The following is a 24,991-nucleotide window of genomic DNA, read 5'->3' on the forward strand; positions in this document are numbered from 1 at the left end:
GATATCGTCCTTATTCTGTGAAGGATTTGAAGCAACTTACCAAAACACACTATGTCAACATAAAGTGGAGAGGTACAAAAATGACAGCAAAGAAGAAATGCAATAAATAGCCAGAGGACGGAAACCCAGGCAGACACTGGGCCAGAGAGCGGTGAGCGGGAGTCAGAGCAGGTGAGCGCCAGGGAGCCGGAAGCCAAGTCCTGTGTTTCCAAAGCCTTACCCTTGCTCACTGTGACAGGCACAAGATGGCATTCGTCAAGAAGCACATACTACACGCTTCGCGTTTAGGAAAACTTGAATGTGGGCAAAGTGACTGTAGAAAGAGGAAGCGCTTCAGTGGCTACCCGGTGCCAGGGGACCACGGAAATGGTGCCTGTCTTTTCCGTGGCTGTTACTCGGACTGTTAAAACTCATCAGAATCATCGTGTCAGATCCTGAACTATCAGGCAGGACCCTTGGCAAAATTCTAGAACATGGGAACTCTAGGGACGACACCGGACAGAGACATCAGGTGTTACCCCAGAATTAACAAAGACATAACAAAATAATTATGGAAACATCAATTTAAAAAATCACTGCAGTGTCTATGTCAGAGGAACGGTTTCATTCCTCAATAAAGTGAAGCTAAAAAAAGGGCCCTCCCTGGTGGCGCAGCGGGTTACAGCACAGCACTGAGAAGCTAAAGCCACTGCAGCAGGAGTTCGATCCCCGCCTGCCCCAGAGGTGACCACATGGCGTGGCAGACCTCTCCTGACTGCCCGCTGCTCCCCTCAGCAGTGGACTTTGTCAGCCGGCCTGTTCTGCTCCACACTCTGTCTCTGGTGAATCCTCTCACCGCCCCTGCACCCCTGCACCTCTGACTGTACCCCAGTTCTGTATGCATAAATAAATAAATCTTGAAAAAATTAAAAAAAAAAACCTCACAGCGTGTCAAGGCCCCAGATGGTGGCATGTGTGTGACACGGCTGCGGTTCCCGCATCATGGGGGCCCCCCGGTCCCAGCGAGAAGCCCGGGGTCTTTGTCTACTTACTTTCTGACCGACGTGCCTGCTGTCTCCACTCCTGCTTCCCTTCCCACAGGAACCCCGGGAGGAGTCTCGTCTCGCTCCTGCAGGTCAGCCTTGAGTCATAGCCTTTGGGTGCCACGATGGCGTCTCACCATTTTTCTGAGGGGTCAGATGAGGATGCCCTGGTGAGAGGAACCCCGGATTCGGTCAAGTTACACAGATTTCCAGTTGGGGGAGTTTTCACAGCCCCTAAGCACAGTGTTCGTTAGAATTCACTGAAAGGGGCGTGGGGACGTTCCTGCCTCCCCTGCAGTAGTGGCTGTTCTAGAATCTTCTCCTGCCCTGCCTCTGCCTTCGACCAACTGCCCGCCTGGCTCTCGGCCACTTTCCTGCCTGCAGGTCTGCTGACCTCGCCGAGATTTCGGTTTACACCCAGGCTCCGTTTCGTTCCACTTTCTTATTTTTTTTTCTATGTTGTCTGGACAAATACAGGCATTCCTGAGGTACCCCCTGGCCCTTTGGGCTTCTGTTTGCTTTCTAGAAGATGGGGCGACTTCTACAAAAAGTATCCAGCTGGGTCACTGCACACCATCAGGACGTGATTCCGGCACGTTTGCATCACCGCAAAGGGTCCGGGAGGAAGAGGGTGGGGTGGGGAGAGGAGCGGGCATGCTGCCCCCTCACCGGCACCCCCGGATCTGTGGACTGGGGGCTGCACCCCTGGTCCTCGCCCACGCCGTGCATACCTGTCCCGGCAGGTCCTGGCGGCGGCGGCGGCGCAAGCCCCCACCCCACGGGCCCCGGGTGAGGTCCCGCGGCGTCTCCGGCCCCGCCTTCGGCGTCCCGCCCCCAGCCCCGGCTTCTTTCGGTTTCCTTTCCGCGGAAGCCCGCGGCTCCGGCCCGCGCCCTCCAGCCCGCCGCTCCCGCCGAGCAGACTCGAGGGAGACGCCGCGCCAGACCCGAAAGGGGCAGGAGCGTCCCCATCCCCCAGGTGCGCCCTCGTCCCTCACCTTACTCTTCCTTTGGGGGATCGGGCGTGTAGTTAGTGTGGAAACGCCACTGTTGGACGTGTGAGCGTCTCTCCTACATAGTGTTTTCCAGACATGGGAAAGGGGAGTCTGGGGGTTAGTAGAGACAGTTTAAAAAAAAAAAAGACAGACCTGGGGGTTGGGGGTGGAGGAGGAGACACACAGCCCCGCTGTTCCCCCCTAAAGTCCCTGGGGATGGGGGGGGAGATGACGAGCGCGCGTGCGCGCCTCTGCGCACCCCCACCCACCTCGTCCGGACCTGAGACAGGAGCCCCCACGCACGGCTGGAGGTGGTGGGGAGCTGCAAGAGAAGTGAGCTTAAGGGGGTACATTTAATATCCTCACGAGGGAATCTCGAACGTCTGCATTTTTTCTCTAAGCCCACTCATGGCTGTGGCATTGAAATGAATCCCTAGTGGCAGAGTCTGACACTCACGGATGATGATGATGATTTTCCATCTCAGTGGACTCGATAGGCAAACATGTCCGTATGGACCTGGATGCCCCTCTGGCTAATCGGGAGTTACCAGTTTTTTATATGCTTATATTTGACTCACTTGCTTGTTTTTGCTTGGCTTTTTGTTCTACGTGAGGGGTCGCTGTTAAGGCATATACACTTCTGTGCTCCTAAGAAGAGACCCCACTTGGACAGGAGGAAAGATGATAAAAATCTGAGCAGCCCTAGAGGAGAAGCAGGCATCGGTGGAAATGGGGTTCGGGCCAGACAGCTCTGCTGGGCTGCGCTCCCTGGAGCAGTAACTGACTTCCTCTGCGCACTTCATCCTCGTCAGTCGTAGCAGATGAAGAGTGAGGACCAGAGATGCCCTGCTCTGAGCATGGCTGCAGTCGGGCATGCTGGGGGTGACCCAGAGCCCCTCCTAGCAGGTTTCCTTTCCCGCCTCTGTGGCCGGGAGCTGGTGTCGGCGCGTCCTTCCCAGCTAACGGAAGGAAGCTCTGTGGGATCTTCCCTAGCGAATGATTCTTTTCACATGTACTATGTATAGACACGCACATACGTGTACATGCAGTTACATATGGGTACATATGCCAGCCGTGTGTGGCCGTGTGTGTATACAGACTACTGGGTAGTTCATCTTGTTGGTCCCACTTACAGGAGTGAGGGAGGCAACAAGTCCCAAGCTGTCCGTGGGATCAAATCCCTACAAATTCCTCGAGAATCACAGCTCTGTTCTCCAACACCAGATGAAGTTGGAAAAATGGGATCTATGTTTGCTTCATTGTCTCAATTAACTCTTAGTGCTTCCCTTTCCCAGATAATTTGTCAAGAACGCCATTGGTGAATTCTCGTCTCACAGAAGTCCTCATATTTTCTCCTGCCCTGAAAATGGTCATTTTTTTTTTTTTTTATAATCTTGCATGGATGCAGAAAATGCAAAAGTCTGTGGTGAGAGGAAGTTGACTCCCCCAAGTCTGGCACACAGAAAGCACCCAGTCAGTGTTAGCTCTTGGCAGTCTCTGCCGCCCCACGACTCGCCGCCTCTCCGGGGCTCTGTGCCACACATGTGTCCCTTCTGTCCCCCACTCTAGCTGAAGGTGGCATCTGTCTCTACCTGTGAGTCGCTTTCGCTTGCAGACGCCCTCGGGACAAAATACCTGTTTCTAGAAGACTGCTGCCTGCAGAGAGCTGTACTTAGTAACTCCGTACTGACTCTTCTTTCTTCTTGTGCCCCTGCCACAGAGTTTTCGCCATGACCCGGCCCTTGGAGGAGGCCCTTCGCCAGCACTTCACATGCAAGAAGCTGGAGATGGCCTATGCCATACACAAGCCGTTCCCCTTTGTCGAAAGCCTGCTGGACAACGGCTTCATCACTGAGAGCTTGTACAGGGTGAGTGGTGCCGGCTGCTTCCCAGGGCGCCCAGCCCCCACCAGGCGTCCTGACTGTTGCGCCCTGCAATCAGACCCAAGCCCGCAGTGCTCCCAGAGCTTGAAGGCCAGTCCAGAATGTTCAAGGGCGGAGAGCGGGTGTGGCGGGAGCTGCCATGACCACCCAGGTGGCTTCAGGCCACTAACATTCATGCCCTATGGTTCTGGAGCCCAGAAGTCTACATTAAATCGTTGGTAGGGCTGGCTCTTTCTAGAGGCTCTGAGGGAGAATTCGTTGCCGAACATGTTTTCTGTTTTCTGGAGGGGCCAGCAGTCTTCCCGGCCTGCAGAAGCAGTGTTTCCTTGCTGTTTACGGCTCATATCACCTTCTCGTCTTTGCGTTTTGTCTTTTTTTTTTTTTATCCAGACTCGTTATTAGGATGAGGGTCCGCCCTAATCCTGGATGGCCTCATCAGAAGATTTTTCTCTTAATTATTTCTACAAAGCCCTCCCAAGAAAGGCCACATTGAGATTTCAAGTGGGCATATCTTTGGGGGTGGAGAGGAGGGGCCGTTCAGCCCACTAGGGGCACCATCCAGCCCCCAAGAGCCTGCTACCCACAGTTAACCCAATGTGAAGCAAGGCGGACATCGTGAGCTCCATGGATAAAAAGGGCCGTTTGGGCCCTCTCTGGTGGCGCAGCGGGTTAAAGCACTGCACTAAGCGCTAAAGCCACTTCAGTATGAATTCGATCCCCGCCCCTGCCCTGGAGGTGACCACATGGCGTGGCAGACCTCTCCTGGCCCGCCCGCTGCTCCCCTCAGCAGTGCACTTCAGTCAGTCAGCCTATTCTGCTCCCTACTGTCTCTGGTGAAGCCTCTCACCGCCTTGCACCTCTGGCCTGTACCCCAGTTCTGTGTGCACAAATAAATAAATCTTTAAAAAAAAAAAAGACAAAAAAAAAAAACCGGGCACTGTTTGCCCAGCATGTCCCGGCTCAGGTCCATGGAAGTGCCAGGAGTGAGAGAGTGTCTTCCCCAGGGCCCGGCTGGCCCGCCCCTCCGATGGCCCTCTGACCGCAGTCCAGCCCTCTCCGCGGGAGACTCCTTGACCTGCTCCTCTACTGAGACCCGCAGCCCTGCGTAGTAACCTCCGGTTTCCCTTCGAGCGCCCTGCCAGGAGCCATAGGTGCTCCTCTCAGCTGTGCCTCTCACCTCCGACCCACCTTCTCCAGCGGCCGCGTCCCTCCTCCGGAGGGGCGCCACGCTGACCTTCCCCAGTGCTGTGCACCCAAGGGTGCTTGCCGCCCTCAGGAGGTGCTCAGCAACTGTTTTTCTGCGCCAGCGCCCCACTGCCGCGTTCCTGCTTTGGCCCCTCTCAGCAAGAGGAGCTCTCTGGATGGTGTCCCTGCTCGAGTCATCTCAGGTCCAACACACAGCAGAGCAGCAGTTACCGAGTGATCAACAAAATCGCCACTTGGGGCCCACTTTTAGATCCACTGCCTGACAGTTCTGCTCAGAGCCTTACAGGATAAATTACCCAGTAGCAGCCTCTGATTCCACTCCTCCCTTAACATTTCTTCCTTCAAAGACACTGAAAAACAGCTTTCATGGGGTCTCCCAGGTGGCCTGGGGCCAGGTCTCAGCACTGTCACTGCTGCTGCCTGAGTTCTATCCTGGGCCAGGGAGTGACCCACAGGATACAGCAGACCCCTCCTGTCTCCCCGCTGCTCCCCTCAGCAGTGGATTTCAGTGGGTCCGTCTGTTCTGCTCCCCACTTTTGTCTGGTGAATCCAGCACCTTTGGCCTACACAGCAATTCTCCTTCGTCGTCTTCTTTTTTTTTTTAATTTTTTATTTGTGCATACAGAACTGGAGTACAGTGTTGCAACCCGCGTCCAGCGCGGAATGAAACACGGAACTCAGGATTCTTCCTCTATCACAGTTTATTGAAGCGCTGCTTGGTTGAAGATGGTCTGAGGGTGAAGGGCCCCGAAAGGAGAAAGGCCAGCATATTTATACACTACGCAAGGGGCGTGAACCCTCATGGACTACGTGGCAGATTCGGATTGGCAGTGGCATGTTGCTGGGCAGACTCCGGCAAGCGGCCTTGAGTCAAAGTTGTTTGTGTGTGCGGCGGGCCGGAACTCGGCGCCATCTTGCAATGGCGACCGCTTAGCTGCGTTCCACAGTACAGGCCAGAGGTGCAGGGGTGGTGAGAGGATTCAGAGACAGAGTGGGGAGCAGAACAGGCAGATCGACGAGGTACACTGCTGAGGGGAGCAGCGGGCGGGCCAGGAGAGGTCTGCTGGCCATGTGGGTCACCTCTGGGACGGGGATCGAACTCTCACTGAGGCGGCCGCGCCAAGCTTCACAGTGCTGTGCCTTAAAGAGGGAGGCCCACAGCAATGCAAAACAAAGAAAAAGCTTCATAAAGCAAACTGATTTTAAAGAAGCCTAAAATATTTAGTCCTAAAATATTTAAGCCTAAAATATTTAGACTTAGACATCCACATCCCAGGGAAGGTGAAGTTTCAAAAGTAAACATGTGCCTTCTCTACCTCAGGAAATTTGACCATGCGATGTATGCGAATTGCTTCTGCAAAGACCCCAGTAGCTTTCTAACATCTTTGAAAACCGCAGAGTATCATAATAGTAATGAACTTCCTGCCATTTTATAATCATGTGTCATGATCCTTTGTTCCGTGCCTAAAGGAGTCTCTGGAAGCCTGTAGAAATCTGGTCCCTGTGTCCAAAGTGATCTACAACATTCTCGCCAAACTGGAGAAGACGTTTAGCGCGTCAGTCCTGGAGACGGTGTTCTGCTCGCTGCACCTGTACGAGTACCCTAACCTGGCGGTGCCTCTCAGGAGCTTCAGAAACGGTACTGGCTTCCTGGGCGACGCTGGGCTACAGGGGCGGGAGGCGGGTGGAGCCTTTCTGGTTTCCACCCTGTGGAAAATGCACCCCCCCCCCACTTTCTCTTTGAGAAGTTAAGAAGCAAGCTCTGACATGGGGATTTTGAGGTGAGCAGAAAGTTGGGGCATCCCAGAGCATTTTGAGGCATGAAAGCTGCAAATGCAGAAATAAGCAGAAAGGAGAATAGAAACCATGTGAAGAAATCAATATTTTCTCTTACTTGCTGCAGGGAGGTGGAATGTGTTTTGTTTTTTCTGAAAACAGGGACAGCTGTTCAATTACAGCTCTGTATATAATTGTCCTCATTCTGAAGCCAAAATTAAAGAACTTAGACCCCTAGTGCAAGGCAAACTCAACTTTATGAGTGAAGCCACTATGGTATTAGATCTGAGACCTGGTGCCGTTTTTAAATCACTGAATGGCCAAGCAAGTAAACCAGATAGGAAGGGACCATGTGGGCGATGATAAGGGTGAGTTGGCTTACGCTCCTCGGGGAGAGTGAATGACTCCCCGCCCCTGTGCTCCTGGAAATCACGTATAAGAAAGCCCCCTTTGCCGAAGAATTCAGAGACTCCAAGGCGTGACCTGAGTTCCTTCGCCAATTCCAGTGGTCAGTTCCCACGGAGGCTGGAGCAGACCCACAGCCGTCCTCAGCCTGGATGACGCCGCAGAAGGGAGCTCCCGCCAGCCCAGGCTGCTGCCACTGCCCCCTCCCCAGAACCCCTCTTCCAGCCTCAACCCCCAGTCCTTGGCCACCGTCACTGGGCCTGCAGTAGCCAAGCCGCACAGCGCTGAGGCCTGGGCTGAGCAGCCCGGCCCCGCCCTTCCGGCCGCAGATCACCCTGGAATCCACCGGGATGAGAGGCTCACCCCAGGTGAGGATGGGGTGCCCTCTGCCAGGCACCCCCGTCCAGTGTGTTGTGACCGGGTCTTGAATGCCAGGGTCTCGGATTTTCCTTGATCCGTTTCCCATGTACCCACTTGCCACACGCAACTCTACCAACGGATTAGGGGTCACAGGGCCTGGCTAAGTCCTGGAGCCCAGAACAGCAGCTGCCCCGCCTGGACCACCGGTCCCCTGCTCTTGGACCCAGTGGACAGCCTGCCCTGGGCTCTTCCCGGTCACCCCCGGCCTGACACCCTGTAATGATGTCTCTTCCTCTCTTCAATGACCGAAGACAACCTCACGTCCCAAGTGAATGATGGAGACTCCCCAGAGAAGCCCAGCACGCCCCCTGACACCGTGCAAGGTAGTGTTTCCCGGGCTGACCCGCCCAGCCAGAGGGCAGGAACCAGGGGAAAGAACTGGGTGACAAAGGGGAGGTGGTGGCATGTGCACTGATGGGAGACGGGACCGCGCGTCGGAAGGCTGCCGGGGCCAGCTGCGGCCGAGGTGTCCTGCATCCTGGCCCGGGCCATCGCAGCCCACGGCCCTGAGCGACAGGGTCTGGCCATTCCTCTTGGCCATATGCGTGTTTCTGTGGCTGGATCCTAAGGGGATTGTCCTTGCAGCCATCAGAAACGCTGAAAGTCCGCAGGGCCTGCTGTGACTTCTCATGCTGTACCCCGACCCGTCACCGGAAGGAGGCTGCCCCGGCATGAGCCCTGCAGTGGCGGGGTGCCGCCTGAGTGGACGGTGTGGCTGGGCCTCCAGAGCTGGGAGGAGGGGCCCTCGGGTCCAGACGGTGCTCACCCAAACGTGTAGCTTGACATGACCCAGAAGCTAATAACAAGGGAAGGGTCCACTTTCTAGAATTCCAGGATAAAAGCCGCCAGCGAGGACCGCCACGGAATTAGCAAGTAGCTGACGGGGTGGCCGTGGTCCGCACCCCGCGGTCCTGCCCTCGCCGGGCTTGGCCCTCTCTGGCTCAGTGGTTAGAACAGACTGTTCTCGCTCCTCCTCCTGGTGCCTGTCTGCTGGTCCGAGGAGCTAAAATTCCCTTTCTTCCTCTGCTCAGTGTCCAGTGACAAACCAGCCCCCCCCATGACAGATGCAGAAGATGCAGTGGAGATGCCCACCACGGCCCCCACAAGCCCTGTGCCAAGTAAGCCTGACCTGGACAGCCTCGCTTGCCTTAGTTTTCGGGTCCCTAGGGAAGACAGGCTTCGGCCACTCAGCAGCCCTCGGGGAGACCAGGCAGGAGCCCCGAGTTCCTGAGTGGAGCACAAGGTCGATGAGTCTAGGGAGCTGGACTAGGAGAGGACAGCGGTAGAGAGGGACAGGACCCCACTATTAGCCAAGCCGGGACACCCCCAGGGGGTCTGCGGAGGGAGAGCACGTTCCAGGAAGGGCTGTGGAGGGCGCCCAGGGAAGGGGCAGGAGCCAGCCCAGAGGGAGTGTTGGACGCAGTCACTCTCTGAGGCCGCTCCAGGAGGGTGAAGCAAACGGAAACAGGCTTGGGGCTGAACCAGTGACCTTTACTCCGAAGTAGGGGACTCCCACAGTCAACCCCGCCCCTTCTGTAATGTTTGACTCTTAAGAGTTGATGTTACGAACCTAACTTGAAATGCAACTACTTATTAAAAAGTCCAAAGACCTCTGGCTGCCTCCCAGTTCTTCAGGAGCCAGCTTCGAGATGAACTCGTGGTGTTGTAGATGAGAAACTGACACTTCCTGAAGCAGACCTGGATGTTTCTGGCTTCCCGCCCTCTGTCTGTGTTAGCGCAGCCAAAAGGAGCCTGAGCCTATTTGCTGCCGGCCGTGCCAGCCAGTACAGGCCAGCCTCCGCGTCCCGCGGCCGCCTTTGTTCAGGAACAGGAGACACTTGGCCTCCTTCGCAGATTCTCGAGGGATAAGAATCACAGACACAGAATTTTAAGAGTACCCATCACAGACAGCTGAACAACGACATGTATTTTTAAATGCAAAATCGTTCTTCTTCCTGTGGCCACCAGGATTGAGGGGGCCGGCTCTCCAGGCTCTCAGCCTCCTTCCCTGAGGGGGGTGCCCACCAAGCACCCCACATTTCTCCTCTGTGGAGTAAGGGACCCTCTTGAGACTGAGCCCCTTGGGAACAATCACCCTGCTTCACTGTGACTGTTATGCTGGCCCCAGTAACCTGTGGATCAAACCAAGACGGAGCCAGGAACCCCACACACGGCAGACCCCAAAACTGCGCTCTGCCCCCATCGATCTGCCTTGCACTCTCAGCCAGACCACACTCTGAACTGAATTGTACTCTTTTCAGTGATAAGAGAAGATTCTCCTGAACCACATGAGTCAAAAGAGCCCCAAGAGGTGCCCCCCAAAACTCACAAGAAAGGTAAGAGGGGTGTCTTTCTCCTCTAAGTGCCAGGTGGGTGAACGCAAAGGTGTTTTCTGCCTTTCTGATGAGCTCGTGCCCGAAGCTCCCAGGACCTACCCAGATCCTGCCCACGACACCTTCTTCTAAGCCCTTCATGGCAGTTGGTGGGCACCAGCGGCCTGCCCCGCCCAGCCAGCCCCGCCCCCACGTCCCTTCCGGGTCTCAGCCACTCAAGTGAGAAGCTCACTTCCGTCTTTTATGCACCACGGTCTGTGACCTCCTGCCACCACCCAGCAGATCACAAGGCCGGTTTAGGGACCAAAACGCCAGCACCCCTGTCACCCCACACTCACGTCCATGGGGTCAACAGGCCCGTCCGACACCCTCTCCAACCCTTCCTCTGCTCCTCTCCGCCGACTTCTCCTTCAGGCTGCTAGTGACGCAGCTCCCTGGTGTCAAGACCAAAAGTACAAACTGAAACTCATTGACATGGGACCGTTCGTGCCCTCGTTTTAGGGAAGAAGAAGAAAAGAAGTCCTTGTTCAAGTTCAAGAAAGAGGCGCCAGAAAACAAGCCTCCCAAGAGGTAAGACAACACAGAGGAGACTGAGGCCCGGAGGCTGCCCGTGCCTGCTGGCCAAGGGGAGGGACGTTCTGTTTTATTTTTTTAATTATATATATACATAGTTAAATATTTATTTATTTATGCATACAGAACTGGGGTACAGGCCAGAGGTGCAGGTGTGGTACCAGAGACAGAGTGGGGAGCAGAACAGGCCAACTGACGAAGCACACTGCTGAGGGGAGCAGCGGGCGGGTCAGGAGAGGTCTGCCGCGCCATGTGGTCACCTCCGGGGCAGGCGGGGATCGAACTCATGCGGAAGCGGCTTTAGCTTCTTAGTGCTGCGCTTTAACCCGCTGCACCACCAGGGAGGCCCCAAATTTTATATAGTTTTTACATCATTCTTCACTTTGTACATTTTCCATCTCGGTTGTCATCCCCATGGACTTCCCACCACCTCCTCACGCGTGTGCTATCACCATAGTCCCGTGTGCTCTTCCCAGGGAAGTTCCATTTTACCCTAATGCAGTGGGGAGCGGTCGACCAGATCCGACCAGGGAGGGACACGCTCCAGTGGGCCTGGCAAGGTCAAGCGTGGTGCTACGTGAAGGGTGATTGCAAGCAGAAAAGAACAGGAGCAGGACAGCCCTCTCGGCACCGATGCCACGCAGGCGCCTGGGCCTGGGTGAGGGCTGACGGTGAGATGGGGAAGGCCAGTCCTGTACAGAGACCACATGGACAGTCCTGTACAGAGACCACATGGCCACCTCCCAGCATCGGGGACCCACCATCAAGAGTCAAGAAGTAAGCCCGACTGCTCTGGGGTTCCTCCAAATTTGTACATTTGATGTCAGCTGCTGGTTCAGAAAATGAGGCCAGCTGCTGATTTTGGAGGGAAATGACCTGAAATGAAATGTGGACAAGACAGATACAAAATCAGAAAGAGCGGTGAGCACTGGGGCCCAGAGAACTCAAAGGGTGGGAGCCGGGCAGTAGAGAGAGGTCACGATCAGGTGTTGGGGGGACCCAGTTGAAGCTAATCGCAAACATGACCTGCAGGGGCAGCCTCACCTGGCCACAGAAGCCAAGAGCAGCGCGTCGTAGGGGCCCAGGCGACCCCCAGGCAGGACGACTCGGCCGGGCAGCCGCGGGTGGTGACCAGGGCCCAGGCCAGGAGGCAGGGCACCCCGTCTGGCCCAGAAGGTAAGGCTGGGTGGGTCCGCCGTCTGGGGTGCAGTGGTGGGGAGGTCTCTCGGAAGCAGGCAGGGGCTGAAGAGAAGGGCTGTGACCTGCAGAAGAGGGATGGAGAGGAGACAACTAACGGTCCGTCTGAGGAGGTGTCACGGGTAGCTGCAAGCTCAGCAGCTCTCAAACTTCTAATCTTAAGATTCCTTCACACTCAGAGATCGTGGAGGCCCCCAAAGAACTGGATGTTGTGTGTGTGCATAGATATATCTGTGTATGCACACACGTAGCTGTCTATACGCAGATGCACATACTTCATAAAAACGTGATCATTAAAAATGGCTATGTATTTATTAATTCTTTTAAAATAAGTAATAGCAATTACTTGCTAACATAAAGAGCCTATTTTTATGAAAAAGAAATGGACTTCCAAGTAAGAAAAGTGGTTAGGAGAGTGCCATCATTCTACATATTTGCAAATCTCTAAGTGTAAGGTCTTACTTATTCAAAGTCTATTGGGTTCCTTTTTTTTTTAAGATTTATTTATGTAGGGCCCTCCCTGGTGGCTCAGCGGGTTAAAGCACTGCACTGAGAAACTAAAGCCACTTCCGCATGAGTTCGATTCCCACCTGCCCCGGAGGTGACCACATGGTGTGGCAGACCTCTCCTGACCCGCCTGCTGCTCCCCTCAGCGGTGGACCTCATCATTTGGCCTGTTCTGCTCCCCACTCTGTCTCTGGTGAAGCCTCTCGCCGCCCCTGAGCCTCTGGCCTGTACCCCAGTTCTGTATGAACAAATAAATAAATCTTTAAAAAAAAAAAGATTAATTTATGTATACAAGAATTAGGGTCCAGGCCAGCGGTGCAGGGGGGTGAGAGGATTCCCCCAGAGACAGAGTGGGGAGCAGGACAAGCAGATCATCTGCAATGCACTGCTGAGGGGAGCAGCAGGGAGACAGGAGAGGTCTGCTGTGCCCTGTGGGTCACCTCCCTGGCCGGGGATCGAACTTGTACTGCAGTGGTTGTGATATTGTGATAGATCACAGTGCTGCGCTTTAACCCCTCCGTCACCAGGAGGGCCCTCTATTGGGTCTCCGTCTACTTCTGCATTCAACCAGTTTGGGGTGGGTGAAGAAGACTCAGCCTCACAGGGTCTAGCGTTGAAAAGTGCAGGCTTGTCAAAGCGCTTCGGCGAGACCAGTGGACACCCATCCTGATGCCACATGGAATCAGGGTGGCCTCTTGGTTCCTCGAGCATCTGAAGCCCCATCATTGAACTTTTCATATAACTTTCATAACCTGTAATATAGTCAAACTTTCTGTTCCTATAAATGAGTTATCACAGATTGCATTCTGAATGAGTTTTGTACTCATGCAAGGCTTTATAATATCACCATATTTGGGAAACGGTGGCTCACAGCCCACGGGATCCCCAGACACGGCCCTGGTGCTTCAGTGGAAACACACTGATAATGTCCTGTAAAACTTCTCTGCATTTCTAAAAGCTATAAAGACTTGTAGGATTTTCTTTTTATCCCACCATAAGAGGACCACTGGGATTTCCCAGTCTTCAAATATACATCAAGATAGAAGCAAACCCATTCCGTATTGACTTCCTTACGAGAAGCATTCTGGTTCATAGTTGACTGAAAGCACATTTCCCCCCATCGCCAGAGAGTGAAGGGATTAACAGAGCAAAGGCAAGATAGGAGGAGAGGAAGAATGAGCAATTTAAGCCGAAGTCTCAAAGGGAGAGATTGGCCAGCATGCTAATTGTTATGTTGACAAGGCTGCCAGCGTCAGAGAAGGGCCCAGCGTGTCCTGAAGCCCACACAGAACTTTTGTGTCCAGACACTTCACCCCCTGGGAAAATCAAAGGAAAACATTTCACTGTAAACACAAATATCCTAGCGGACAGCGACTTACTCACTGCTCGCTGAAGCCACCTCCGGGCACAGCCTGCCGACACCCCAGGTGAGGATGGAGCCAGACGTGCTCCTTAGCTGGGCCCAGTGTCCTGCCACAGACTCAGAGCGGGCCACGTGTGGCCCTCAAGGAGGAATAGCTCAGGGGTCAGAATCACCGAGCGGGATGATCTTGCATACAAGCGATCGTTTAACAGTCTCTTCCAGGGACCTGACTCACTTGACAGTGTTCCGTAGAGAGGAAGGGACCGAGTGACACTGGCAGGCCCGGCCAGCACGGGGCTGTCTGAAAGGGACGTGGCCCCGCAAGGTAAGGCTCGCTTCCTCACAGAGCACTTTCTTATTTTTCTGCAGACCTTGCCGATCATGGCAGTAAAGTGTCTTTGGGTCAGGCTCCTGGGAAAAAGCGTAAGTATAAGAAATCTGCTTGGTGTCCGTTGGGGTGGATTTGATGTTGATGGAGGCGTGATGCCCTTCCAGCTACAAGAGTTTGCATTGCAAGCCAGAAAAGAGGTGTGCTCACTGCAACCGTGCTTTAACTTCTTTTTCTTTGTTGACTGAATTTTTTTTCATTCTAGAAAAAGTCCATACTTTGCAGCAGCCATTTAGATTTGCTCCTCGTGTGTGTCTGAGAACTAAGCAAACCCTTCCCAAACAGCGGCTGGCGTGAGGGACCGTGCTCTCTCCTGCGTGGAGCGGGCTGTGGGAGCCGGGGCGCCCCGGCGCCTTCTGGCAGTGGCACCACCATCCTCAGGTGTGGCAGCCCCTTCTCGGGGTCCAGCCAGCACCCCGCCTGGCAGCCAGAGGCAGGAGGGGCCCCTCCCCCGCGAGGGACACTGCAGGTTGCACTTTGCTTCCGTGACCATTTCGTGGCCTCCCCTGGCTGCATCTCCTGGTCACTGGTCAGAGAGGCTGTGAAGTAAACGTCGCATTTCTCAATTAATTTCAAAGAATCCTTTCTCGCCCACTCTCCCAGTCTTTTTTATTTCTAGTCTTTCGTTTTACCACCTTTGAAAATTATTTATTTACTGCTTTTTTTTTTTGGTCTTTTATCTATCACTTAAGTCATGTTCACTCGATCAAAGGTATTAGCCTAATGTTCCATGTTGGAATATTACCCTCTTTTTTTTTATTTCAATGTTGTGAGGGCATTTCTTGAAATGCGGAAATTGTGATTTTAATTTGTAAACAGATCTGTTCATCTTCTGTCATTTTGGGTCTTGAGTTTTGGCTAAGATAATCTTTCGTAACTGTATATCCTATACTTGCAAGCATGTGTTATTAATTTGAAAAGAACAAAGTGCATTTTAAATGTTAACAGGTTAATATCTGATACTCCTTTAGACAAAGGACCCTTTTCTCATTTCCAAGTAAAATGGATGATTTTTCACATCCATGGCTTTCTGGGCCCCCTTAAATGACAGGAAGATGGAAAAAGTTTGATGTAAATGTATTTATCTCTCAAGCATGCAGATCAATATTGATAGCCATGAGAAACAATTTTATTTTGTCTTTCAGAAAAGAAGAGAAAACGCTGCATCTGGTCAAGTTCCAAAAGGAGACAGAAAAAAAGGCTCCCACGAGGTGAGCGGCAAGAGCCAAGCCCCCCTCTCTGCTGGGCGCCAGGGCCTCCCCAGCAGGGCCACCAGTGCCCTGGAGCACGGCCACCCGGCCCAGCCACCAGGCCACCACGAAGCCCCTTCTCGCAAAAGAAGGCGCCCCACAGCCATGTTGCCCTAACTGGCATCCTGGCGCTTCCCGTGGAGGAGGGGCTGGGGCAGGAGGCCCGAGGGGAGCTTCAGGTTAGGGCTGTGTCCAGCTCAGGGGCAGAGCCAGGAGGGGCCGACAGAGCAGACCCAGGCCCACGCTCAGCCCCCCACGCCGCGGCAGCCCGGCCGGCTTCTCCCACACCTGCTCCGTGACCCGGGCAGTTTTGGGGGGTGGCTGCAGGGACGGGACAGCCCTGGGGTTCCTCCTGACCTTCTGGTCGCTACATCCCCTCCCTCTGCCACTGGGTCAGGGTCGAGAGGGGCCCTCTGGGCCTCACAGCCCTGGGGACACGTGACCCCACGTGGGCACGTGGGCAGTCAGCAGGGCCCCTGTGCGCTCTGTCTGGAAACGCTCCCCAAGTGGCCTCCTTGGAGGAGTTCTAGGTTTCAGCCAACTTTGGCTCTCACCAGAGACTCTGTGGTAACAGGGACCCGTGCGTTCCTGCGACCAGAGCGAGGAACAGGCCAGCCAGTGCCGACGCCAAGGGCGTGTGTCCCTCACCAGCGGTGAGGAGGGTGAGGAGGGCGCCAGGCCCCGCCCTGGCTGGAGTCTAGATTCCCCTGGACACGTCACGTGTCAGCCAGGCGGAGGCGGGACAGGGAAAGAGAACAGGGGGAGTGATGAGTCTGGGGGAGCGAGAAAGACAGGATCGGAGAGGAATAGGGAATAGCAAGAGGGAAAGTGAGTTGTGGGGTCCCAGAGATCTCCTGAAATGGGGGGACTGGGGCTGTGAGAAATGAAGTTATTTATAGTGGGCATGGAGTCACTGGGACCCCAATTAAAACTACTGACACATCGCCTCTGGCCCTGGCAGCCTCACTTGGCCACGGAAGCCACGAGAACCACCAAGTGGGGTCTCGGGCAACTTCCAGAAAGGATGACTCAGCCAGGGAGCTGCGGGTGGCGAGGAGGACCCGGAAGGCCGGGAGCCAGGGTGCCCCCAGGCCTGGCCCGGAAGGTAAGGCTGGAAGGCCGCCGTCTGGGGCCACAGAGGTGGGCTAGGTGGTTTGTAAAGGGGGAGAGGTGGGAGGAACCCAGGTGGGGTGTGGGGAGAGCACCAGCCTTTCCGGGGTCAGCGCCATGAGCCCCCCTCACGCTCCCCAGCCCAGTCTCCTCTCTGCAGGCCAAGAAACCCAGTGTCAGGAGTGGCATCGGCTCAAGGGCGACACCTTCAGGTTATTCTGGTTTTTTTTAAAGATGTATTTATTTATGCATACAGAACTGGGGTACAGGCCAGAGGTGCAGGGGCGGTGAGAGAGACAGAGAGACAGGAAAACAGGAGACAGAAAAAAAGGCTCCCACGAGGTGAGCGGCAAGAGGCAAGCCCCCTCCCTGCTGGGCACCAGGCCCTCCACAGCAGGGCCACCAGTGCCCTGGAGCATGGCCACCCTAGCCCAGCCACCAGGCCACCACGAAGGCCCCTTCTCACAAAAGAGAGACAGAGTGGGGAGCAGAACAGGCAGGCCAGTGAAGTCCACTGCTGAGGGGAGCAGCGGGTCAGGAGAGGTCTGCCGCACCCTGTGGTCACCTCTGGGGCAGGCGGGGATCAAACTCCTGCGGAAGCGGCCTTAGCTTCTCAGTGCTGTGCTCTGACCTGCTGCGCACAGCACTGACCTGAGGCCCCTTGAGGTTATTCTAACGCCACTCGCTGAAGTGTTCTTGTCCATGCATTTTCATGTTTTAAATTAACACATCCCAGTGATCAGAGTTTTGCCATTTCGCTGCATTTAATATCATTTAAGGCCCCTCTCCCTCCTCCACCGCCTTTACCTGTGTCCAGCATTAAGGCAAAGACTGTTTCCCGCAGTGCTTCATTCGCACTGTTAAACCCTGGGCTGTGTCCCTGCTAGAGGCCGGGAGCCCGGCCTGGTAGCAGGGGCCTAGGGACTTGACTTGCAGCCGTAAGAGGGTCGCCAAGAGCCCAGAGCTTTCAGAGCCTGGTGTCTTCTATTGTCTCTGCACCACCAAGGTCTTCTTTTCCCCCGGGGTTCCGAGAATCGGTGATGTGAGCCTCAGCTAACTCGTGATGCAGATGTGAGCCATTGCTCTAATCAGTGCTGGGCAAACCTTGTCTGGACAGGGCCAGCGAGTAGCCAGCCTCGGCTTTGCTGGCCACCCAGTCGGTGTGGCAACCACTCGTGTCAAACTAGCCAAAGACAAATCGGTAAACAAGCATGCCTGGCTGTGTTTCAATAAAACTTTATTTGTGTAACAGGCATCGGGCTCACTGGGCCCTCGGGTCATCGTTTGTGGACATTGAGCGGGTGAGCGCACCGTGGTCCTGTGTCGGCGTGTAAAACCCGGTGTGTAAACCACCGTCAGCGGGTCTCAGCCGGCCTGAACCCCAGGATCGCGCGGGGGCACGCCTGCCATGCCTGGCTTCATTGTTTGTGACTCGACACAGTAAATCTTGGGGCTTTATCCCACCTCCAACAGGGTGTGGACAGGCGCGACATATATAAAACATCGCTCTTCTTCCCCCTTTAAGCCGAAGCAAGATTGGGCTTTGTAACAAGGGCAAGTGTCTGCTGTGAATGATCTGAGCATCCACATGCGAAGCATCGTTTTGCTATGTCCTTGCTTAGTGCGTTTCCTCAAGCCACTCCTCCGTGTGGCTACGTTCTGCTCTGCCCTAAGCCAAAGCCATGCGCTCGTGTGAGCTAGGAAAAAGGTGCCCGGTGCGCAGCGCGCCCCGCGCCTGGAGCCGGAAAGCCGGCCCTGGCTGCCCTCTGCTGGACGGTGGGTGCAAGGACGCCCGCAAATCCCCCTGCGAGGTAGAACCTGCTCGTTCCGGGCTGCTCTACCCTCTGTCCGTGCGGCCGCCGCGCAGCGTGAACGGGCGAGACCCCACAACTGGCAACTGGCAAGACCCGGCCCCGCCTGTTAGCACTCAGCCCTCGGGGACAAGTACTGGCGGCTTTACAGACTCGACAGCGCTAAAGACTGGCATGACCTAAAACAAAAGCCTCTGGTCTCTCAGAAAAGTGGGAGGCGGCCAGCGTCCAGGTGTCCATCGGTGACTCCAGCACCCCGCCCTGGCTGGGATGGGGGTGAGCCCAGGTGTCCGTGTGCTGTGACAGGACGTGCACTCTTCTAGCGGCCTGTCTGGGTCTGCAAAGCGCAGCTGCCTGCGGTCCAGCCTGGATTCCGCTGCCCGCTCCCCCACTCAGAGCGCTGAGTCTCTGGTCTGTGGCTCTGAGCCCAGGTCCCCACCCAAAACAGGGGCCATCACCACCCGCCCCGTCACAGGTGGTGGTGACATTGAGTCTGTCACGGCATCCCTGAATGAGAACCCCCATCCCTGTGAGAGGTTCTGAGTTGCTAAATCCCTCTGGCACTCTCCTCTGGAACCGGGGCTGTGTTTACTCACAGAGGAAGAAACAGGGACGTTGGAGATAAAAGGGAAGAAACAGGGACGAAGCCCCACGCCGCCCCGCACTGTCTGCCTCCCTGGCGCCTCCTGGGTGAATCCGGTGACCGGATCCCAGCTCGACCTTTCCTCCCGCGCTGAGGACGCAGGCAGCTTCCAGAAGCTCGAGGGAGGAGCAGAGCATGAGGGGCGAAAGGCTTCGAGGGGTGGTCTTGGTGTAGCGAATCAAAACACACGCCAGGCCCTCCCTGGGGCGCAGCGGGTTAAAGCGCAGCACTGAGAATCTAAAGCTGTTTCCGCATGAGTTCGATTCCCGCCTGCCCCGGAGGTCACCACATGGCGAGGCAGACCTCTCCTGACCCGCCCGCTGCTCCCCTCAGCAGTGTACTTCGTCCATCTGCCTGTTCTGCTCCCCGGTCTGTCTCTGGTGGGGCCTCTCGCCGCCCCTGAGCCTCTGGCCTGTACCCCAGTTCTGTATGCACAAATAAATAAATCTTTAAAAAAAAAAAAAAAAAAACACATGCCAAAGGCATCTTCTCCTAAATTTCGCTAAGCTCTTTCATTTACTGTAGTGTCGGGCGTGGTTTTGTTCATGAGTGACCCCCGCATCCTCGGCCTGCCTGTCAGGCCCCGAGAGTGCCCCCGTGCTGTTTCCATTGGCTTTGCTGTACTGTGGCCTCAGCTCACAGAGGAGCCAGGGAGGGAGATGGCGGGAAGCCAGTAACACGGCCCTTCTCTCTGACTTCCAGAAAAACCTGAAGATAAAAGCGAGGACTTCCACTCTCCAATACTTCCCGTCACCTGTGGGGGCGTGAAGGGGGTTTTATACAAGGAGAAAATGAAGCAAGGTGAGCTTCCTTGATCTCTGCTCTGGGGGGCCCCGAGATGAAGACCCCCCCCCAGCAGGGGGACGTTGTCCAAGAAGTGGACCCTACAGCTATGGAGCAGAAAATGAAGGGCTGGTGAGGAACGAAATTTGAAGCTTTTCCAAGTGGAGGAAGAGCAGGCTTCCCAGTTCAGACATCTCAGTGGCCAGGGCCCTTGACACCTGGAACATGCAGGTGTCTCACGAATGCCAACCCTCCCCCCACCTCACCCCCCCCCCACCACACTGGCAGGGGTTAGGGCAGGTTTCCTGGCTTCCTTTGATTGGCAAGAGGAGGGATCCAGATGCCTGGTGCGGCCCTCCCATCACAAGGAGTCTCTCTGGACCCAGGAAGACGGAAGACCAGAGACGCCGAGAGGTCTAGGGTGGACTCACAAAAGGTGGAGGTGGATGCTGGAAGGGCCGTCTCTGTCTTACAGGATCCTCAGCGAAATGCATTCAGAATGAGAGGGGTGTGTGGTTCACACCGCAGGAATTTGAAATCGAAGGAAACCTGGCAAAGTCAAAGAAATGGAAGCAGAGTGTTCGGTGCCGAGGAAAGACGCTTGGACAGCTGCTGAAGGTATCCCGGTGATGTGACGGAGAGGGGTGGGGTAATCTCCTGCAGGGTGAGTGCAATTTCAGTAACGGGTGGAAGAAATCCCCCTTGGGGTTCCACAGCCTGTTGAGAAAGAGCTCGACCATTCGTGGACAGAAGTGGGTAATAGGGTGGGAAATTCCGATTGGTGCCGAAGGTGGAGAACTTGAAATGCGAGCATGGGGTTTTGAGGTCAGAAGGGAGTTCATAAGTGTACCCTACCCTGGTGGTGTTGGGTGGCAAGCTAGAGGAAGTCGTAGCCCCCACACCCCGAACCGCCCCCTGCCAACAGCTTCCCTGCGTCCTGCACCCTGTAAACACCCCCCTAAAACCCCGCTGCACCAGACCCCTTGGGGGGCACATTCAGGTTGTCTGTCGCCTGCACCAGGTGGACCGCGCTGCCCAGTCCATCTGTGAAGCAAGGGTGCTGGCCTTCACAGTCCCAACACCCAACACAAGGCCTGTGGCTGCACCCCACAGCGAGCACGGAACCACAGGGCTTTTATCTGGGAAGGAAGAAGGGTTAGGAGCAGCAGGAGAGAGAAAGGAGCTTGAGTAGCCAGGAAAAGGTGATTTCTAAACAGCTCAGGAGGAAAAGGAAGAAGCTGGCTTTTCTTTTAGACTTTGGATGTGACGCCCAGCTGATGGCCTGGCACAAACAGCCACTAGGAAGTGGGAAGTTTGGTATCGACAGAGAAGTGCCCCCAGAACAACCTCACTTACTGACCCTCCTCTCTTTCAGAAAGGACTTCTACATTGTCCTCCAAGAATAATTCCCAAGAGAGAGGCGAACCGCAGGTGAACTTCTCAGACTTCCGTGCCAGGGTCTCCCTGGGGTCTAGGAGTCCCCAGCCCGTCACACGCTGGCGCTGTGTCTCCGTTACCGCTGGGTTAGGGCTGCGTGGCTTCTGCAGCTAATTGACTCTCTAAGGTTTAGGGCAAGCTTAGTATGGGTCCGTGTTTCGAAAAAGATCTGGCTAATTGGAGGGTTACAAGCCAAATGTGTCAGAAATAAAGTGTTCCAGTAAGCAAGAATGGGCCGGGAGCTCCCACCGGTCAGCCCGTCGAGTGCGCTGATGGTCCACACAAACCCAAGCACAAGCACCAGAAGGCCGGGAGGGAAGATGCCCTCAGCTGAGCCAGCTCTGCAGCGCCTCGCCCCACCCAGGCAGCCCCAGGGGGGACCCTCCACCTCCTTGTTTAAACATCCCCTCCAGACAGACACGAAGCCTCTTCCTGAGCTCCCCACCCTCTAATGACATCCAGGAGAGGGGGGCCCCGAAGCTGGCCTGCCCCTCGGTAGATTTATTCAAAGTTTATAAGGTCGGACCCTCCCTGATGGCACCAGAAAGAGCAGAGTTCCTGAGCTGGGGGGGGGGGGGTGGGGGGGGGCCCCCCAGCTGGACTGGGCCTGCCCTGTTTGAACTCACTGGGACTGAGCAGGGGTCACCTGAGCTGTCTATCAACACCCCGAGGCAGCAGGAGGGAAGAGGGCCGGTGGGCTCAGTGCTGCCGAGTTGAGGAGCAGCACCCCACTCTCCGTGACGGACGTGACCGAGTGTTGGGAGTGACCACGTGCAGAGATGTACTGAGGGACTGGATAAGGGCAGTGATAAACTGGGCCTTGCATCCTGGATGGGACTAGCTGAAGGTGATCACGAACGGGGCCTCACATCAAGGACACAGCGATGAGTCACCCTTTGGAATTTGAGTTTAGAATCTATATAAGACCCTTCCCCCAAAGGGCTGGCAGTAGCTGCGGACCCCACCTAGGGGCTCCGTCTCAGCTGCTGCCCAGAGCAATAAACTGCTTGCTCAGCCTTTCTGCCTCCCGCCTTCCTTTCTTGTGGCCGGTCACAGAAGTTGGGACAAAACACGGAGGGCTGCCTCTCTTCGCCCTGGCGCTCCTGTCACCGCGTCCTGGACACGTCCACTGCAGAGACTGGGAGGCTCAGGGACTGGCCTCAGCCAGGGACTCAACTGGGAGGGACAGGGGCTGTGCCCTGGCCAGATGTCCAGGCGGAGGCAGGGACGGCGGTGGTGTCTCCCCTGTGACAAGAAAGCTGACCGGCGTGTTCAGGACGAGAAGGCTAGAAGGACGCTGGACCTGGGGGTGGTGGGGCCCCCTCTACGAAGTCCTGGGGCCCAGAAGGCGGAGGCTGGCCCCGTAAGTCCCAGTGAGAAGCCTCCCCAGTTAAGACCGAGATGGACAGCGTTCGCAAGTCGGGGGGTCAGTCCTCTGCAGGAGAGGCACTTTGGACAGGGGGTGAAGCAACCGCAGCCCTCAGGCCCTCACCCCGCGCTAGCGCTTGGCATGTGGGTCGTGGAGGGCAGCGGTGGGTGTCTGTCCTTGGACGCGGCTGACCCCCTCCCACCCTGTGTTCCACTCCCGGGGTCTCCGCCCTGCTGGGGGTTGGGGTGTGCACTGGTGTAGCCCAGGCAGAAGGGCTTCCCGAGCCCCAGTGCAGTGTGGAGAAGCACCCCGTGTGTGCAGGACCCCGCGGTCTGTCTGGCGATACCGGGCGTGGCACCGGGCACTCCGAGCTTCCTCCCAGGGGTGAGCGCCTCAGCTGAACCCCCTGTAGAATGGACTCGACCACGTTCTGAGTCCACGAGAAAGACCTGTGGTTTCTCGGGCCACAGGGGGGCCCCTGCACAGTGGCCCTGACACCGGGCGCCCTCACACTGCCACAGCCAGCAGCAAGCACCAGCCCAGGGCACCCACAGCCTGGGAGCTACCAGCTCACACACCCAATTCCTTTGATGGCAGGAAAGTAAATTCACCTTTCCAGGCCCGCAAAAATGAGCAAGCTGCCTGAAGCCGTGCTTTATCAAGTTTCCAGCATTCACCAGCCACCTCAAGCCCTGAGCCAAGCAGGGTTCCACCGTGAGCCTCCCTGAGGGCACCTGGCTGTGGGGCCGCAGCTCCACTCAGGTCAGCCGCCTGGGGCAGAGCCAGCCTGCCCCCTCCAGCAGGAAGACGCCCTGGGGGCCTGTGCCACGGAAGAGCCTGGGGGGGGGCTGACACCCCGCGGCGGAGGCTGGCAGGTGAGCGGCTCCCGCTCTGCGGCCATTGCAGAGGGACAGCAGGACCCAGACCAGGCCGGTGTGGCCCCGCCGAGCCGGGCAGCCCGTTCCTCGGGGCTCTGGGCCGGGCCTGAGCCGCTGGACCCCACGCCAGCCCTGTCCCCGGGAGAGGGGCTCCCCGGCCTGGCCAAGGCTCCTGCCCACGGGGTTCGGGTGGGAATCGCCATTATTCATTATTGTTGCTGTTATTGTTACTATTACTGGGAAGAGGCAGGGAACGGGCCTGTTCTCCAGGGCGGGTGGCGCCTGGGTCCCTCAGGACACCGGCCGGTGGGGGGGACCCTGTGCCCCCAGCAGCTCAGATGGGACGGCGGGGCGCCCCTCCCCCTGACACCCAGATCCTGCCATGCCCCACTGCCACCCTCCCCGGAGAGACCACCATCTTGGGCCCCACGCGGGGGCGCAGAGGCCCTGGGAGGTGTCCCTGTCCCCCAAGCCCTCGGCCTTCCGAGGGGCTCTCCAGGCCGCACCCCCCCACCCCCCTGCCAGGGAAGGCTGCTGGGGCCAGCCTGGGTGGGAGTCTGAGGGCCTGGCCGGATGCAGCCTGAGGAGCCGCTGGTGAGCGGAGTGTGGTGAGCGGAGTGTGAAGCCCAAACGCCCTTCACGCTCACCAGAGGAGCCCCAGGGGCCCGGGGTGGGGGAGGGAGCCCCAGGGGACCTCTGCCATGTCACTTCAGAGGTGATGAGTCAGTGTCCAAACGCCACACCCCACACCCCGCCATAGCACAGGGGTGTCCTCTACCCCAGGTCTGCTTTCACTAGACGCAAGCCACTTGCCTTTAAAGCTCTGGTCACGTCCACAGCAATGCGGGTTCCTCCTCAGGAAGGCCTAATGTCACCCGCAAATCTCCTTTTTGCCGAGACCCCACACAACGAAGTCCCGCTGAGAGTCTGCTCCAGGCTTTGCTCAGGTTCAGTCCATTCCGTAGAGCGGAGGGCAAGTCCTTTGTGGGCTGCGTTTGCAGACAGCAACAGGATGCCTCGAGGCCCTGAGGGGACCCCTGATACACTCCCCGCCCCCCGCGCCTCCTGGCTCTGGGACAGCAGAGGCACCAGCTGCACCCCAGGAAAGACTGTCTTGCTCCAGGGAGCGCAGGTCTGGGGCAGACTCCGAACGGGCAGCTCCAGTCCCAGCTCCCCCATTTCAACTGGGAAACCATGGGTAGGGGACTTAACCGCCCCCTCCCCCACTCTAAAGTTGGGGTCCTGATAGTGCTGTCCTAAGAGGCTGTGTGAGATCGGCTGTTGGCCAGTGGCCAGCTCAGCCATGGCTGGGTCCAGAAGGCAGGTGTTGCTGCTGTCAGGCCTGGAGTGAAGGCGGGTTCCTGTGTACGTTGGCTCCGCTCCAGTAAGCATGACGGTGCTGACATCGCTCCTGGATGACCTAATCTCTGCCCCCAGGTTCAAGCTGCAGGGGAGCCCTTTAAGGGAGCCACGTGGCTGGACTTGATCAGGGAGAGGCCGGCTGCTCGCAAGTGCGTGGCTGGACGGGACATGTGTCTCATCTTCCGCAACCAGACGACATTTTGCAAGGCAAAGGGGACTTTCTGCTTCCCTTTCAATCCTCCCGCTCCCCCCGAGTTTCTGGCACAGCAGAACTTGGCCAGAA

General features: G+C 56.5%; 1 protein-coding gene across 1 annotated transcript; it reads left to right on the plus strand.

Annotated features, from left to right (window-relative positions):
- Positions 1 to 1,942: 1,942 nt before the first annotated feature.
- Positions 1,943 to 21,621, plus strand: SP110 (SP110 nuclear body protein). Its single transcript, XM_012725205.1, has 15 exons — positions 1,943 to 1,998; positions 3,735 to 3,882; positions 6,574 to 6,742; positions 7,386 to 7,652; positions 7,956 to 8,027; positions 8,736 to 8,822; positions 9,966 to 10,040; positions 10,539 to 10,607; positions 11,643 to 11,786; positions 14,047 to 14,100; positions 15,211 to 15,276; positions 16,277 to 16,420; positions 19,582 to 19,680; positions 20,138 to 20,280; positions 21,038 to 21,621. The coding sequence occupies exons 2-15, from the start codon at positions 3,745 to 3,747 to the stop codon at positions 21,095 to 21,097; spliced, it is 1,587 nt and encodes a 528-aa protein (XP_012580659.1). The 5' UTR covers positions 1,943 to 1,998; positions 3,735 to 3,744; the 3' UTR covers positions 21,098 to 21,621.
- The last annotated feature ends 3,370 nt before the right edge of the window (positions 21,622 to 24,991 follow it).

This window comes from Condylura cristata, unplaced genomic scaffold (assembly GCF_000260355.1).
Source record: "Condylura cristata isolate star-nosed mole 26May11 unplaced genomic scaffold, ConCri1.0 scaffold00002, whole genome shotgun sequence".
Classification (NCBI taxonomy): Eukaryota; Metazoa; Chordata; class Mammalia; order Eulipotyphla; family Talpidae; genus Condylura; species Condylura cristata.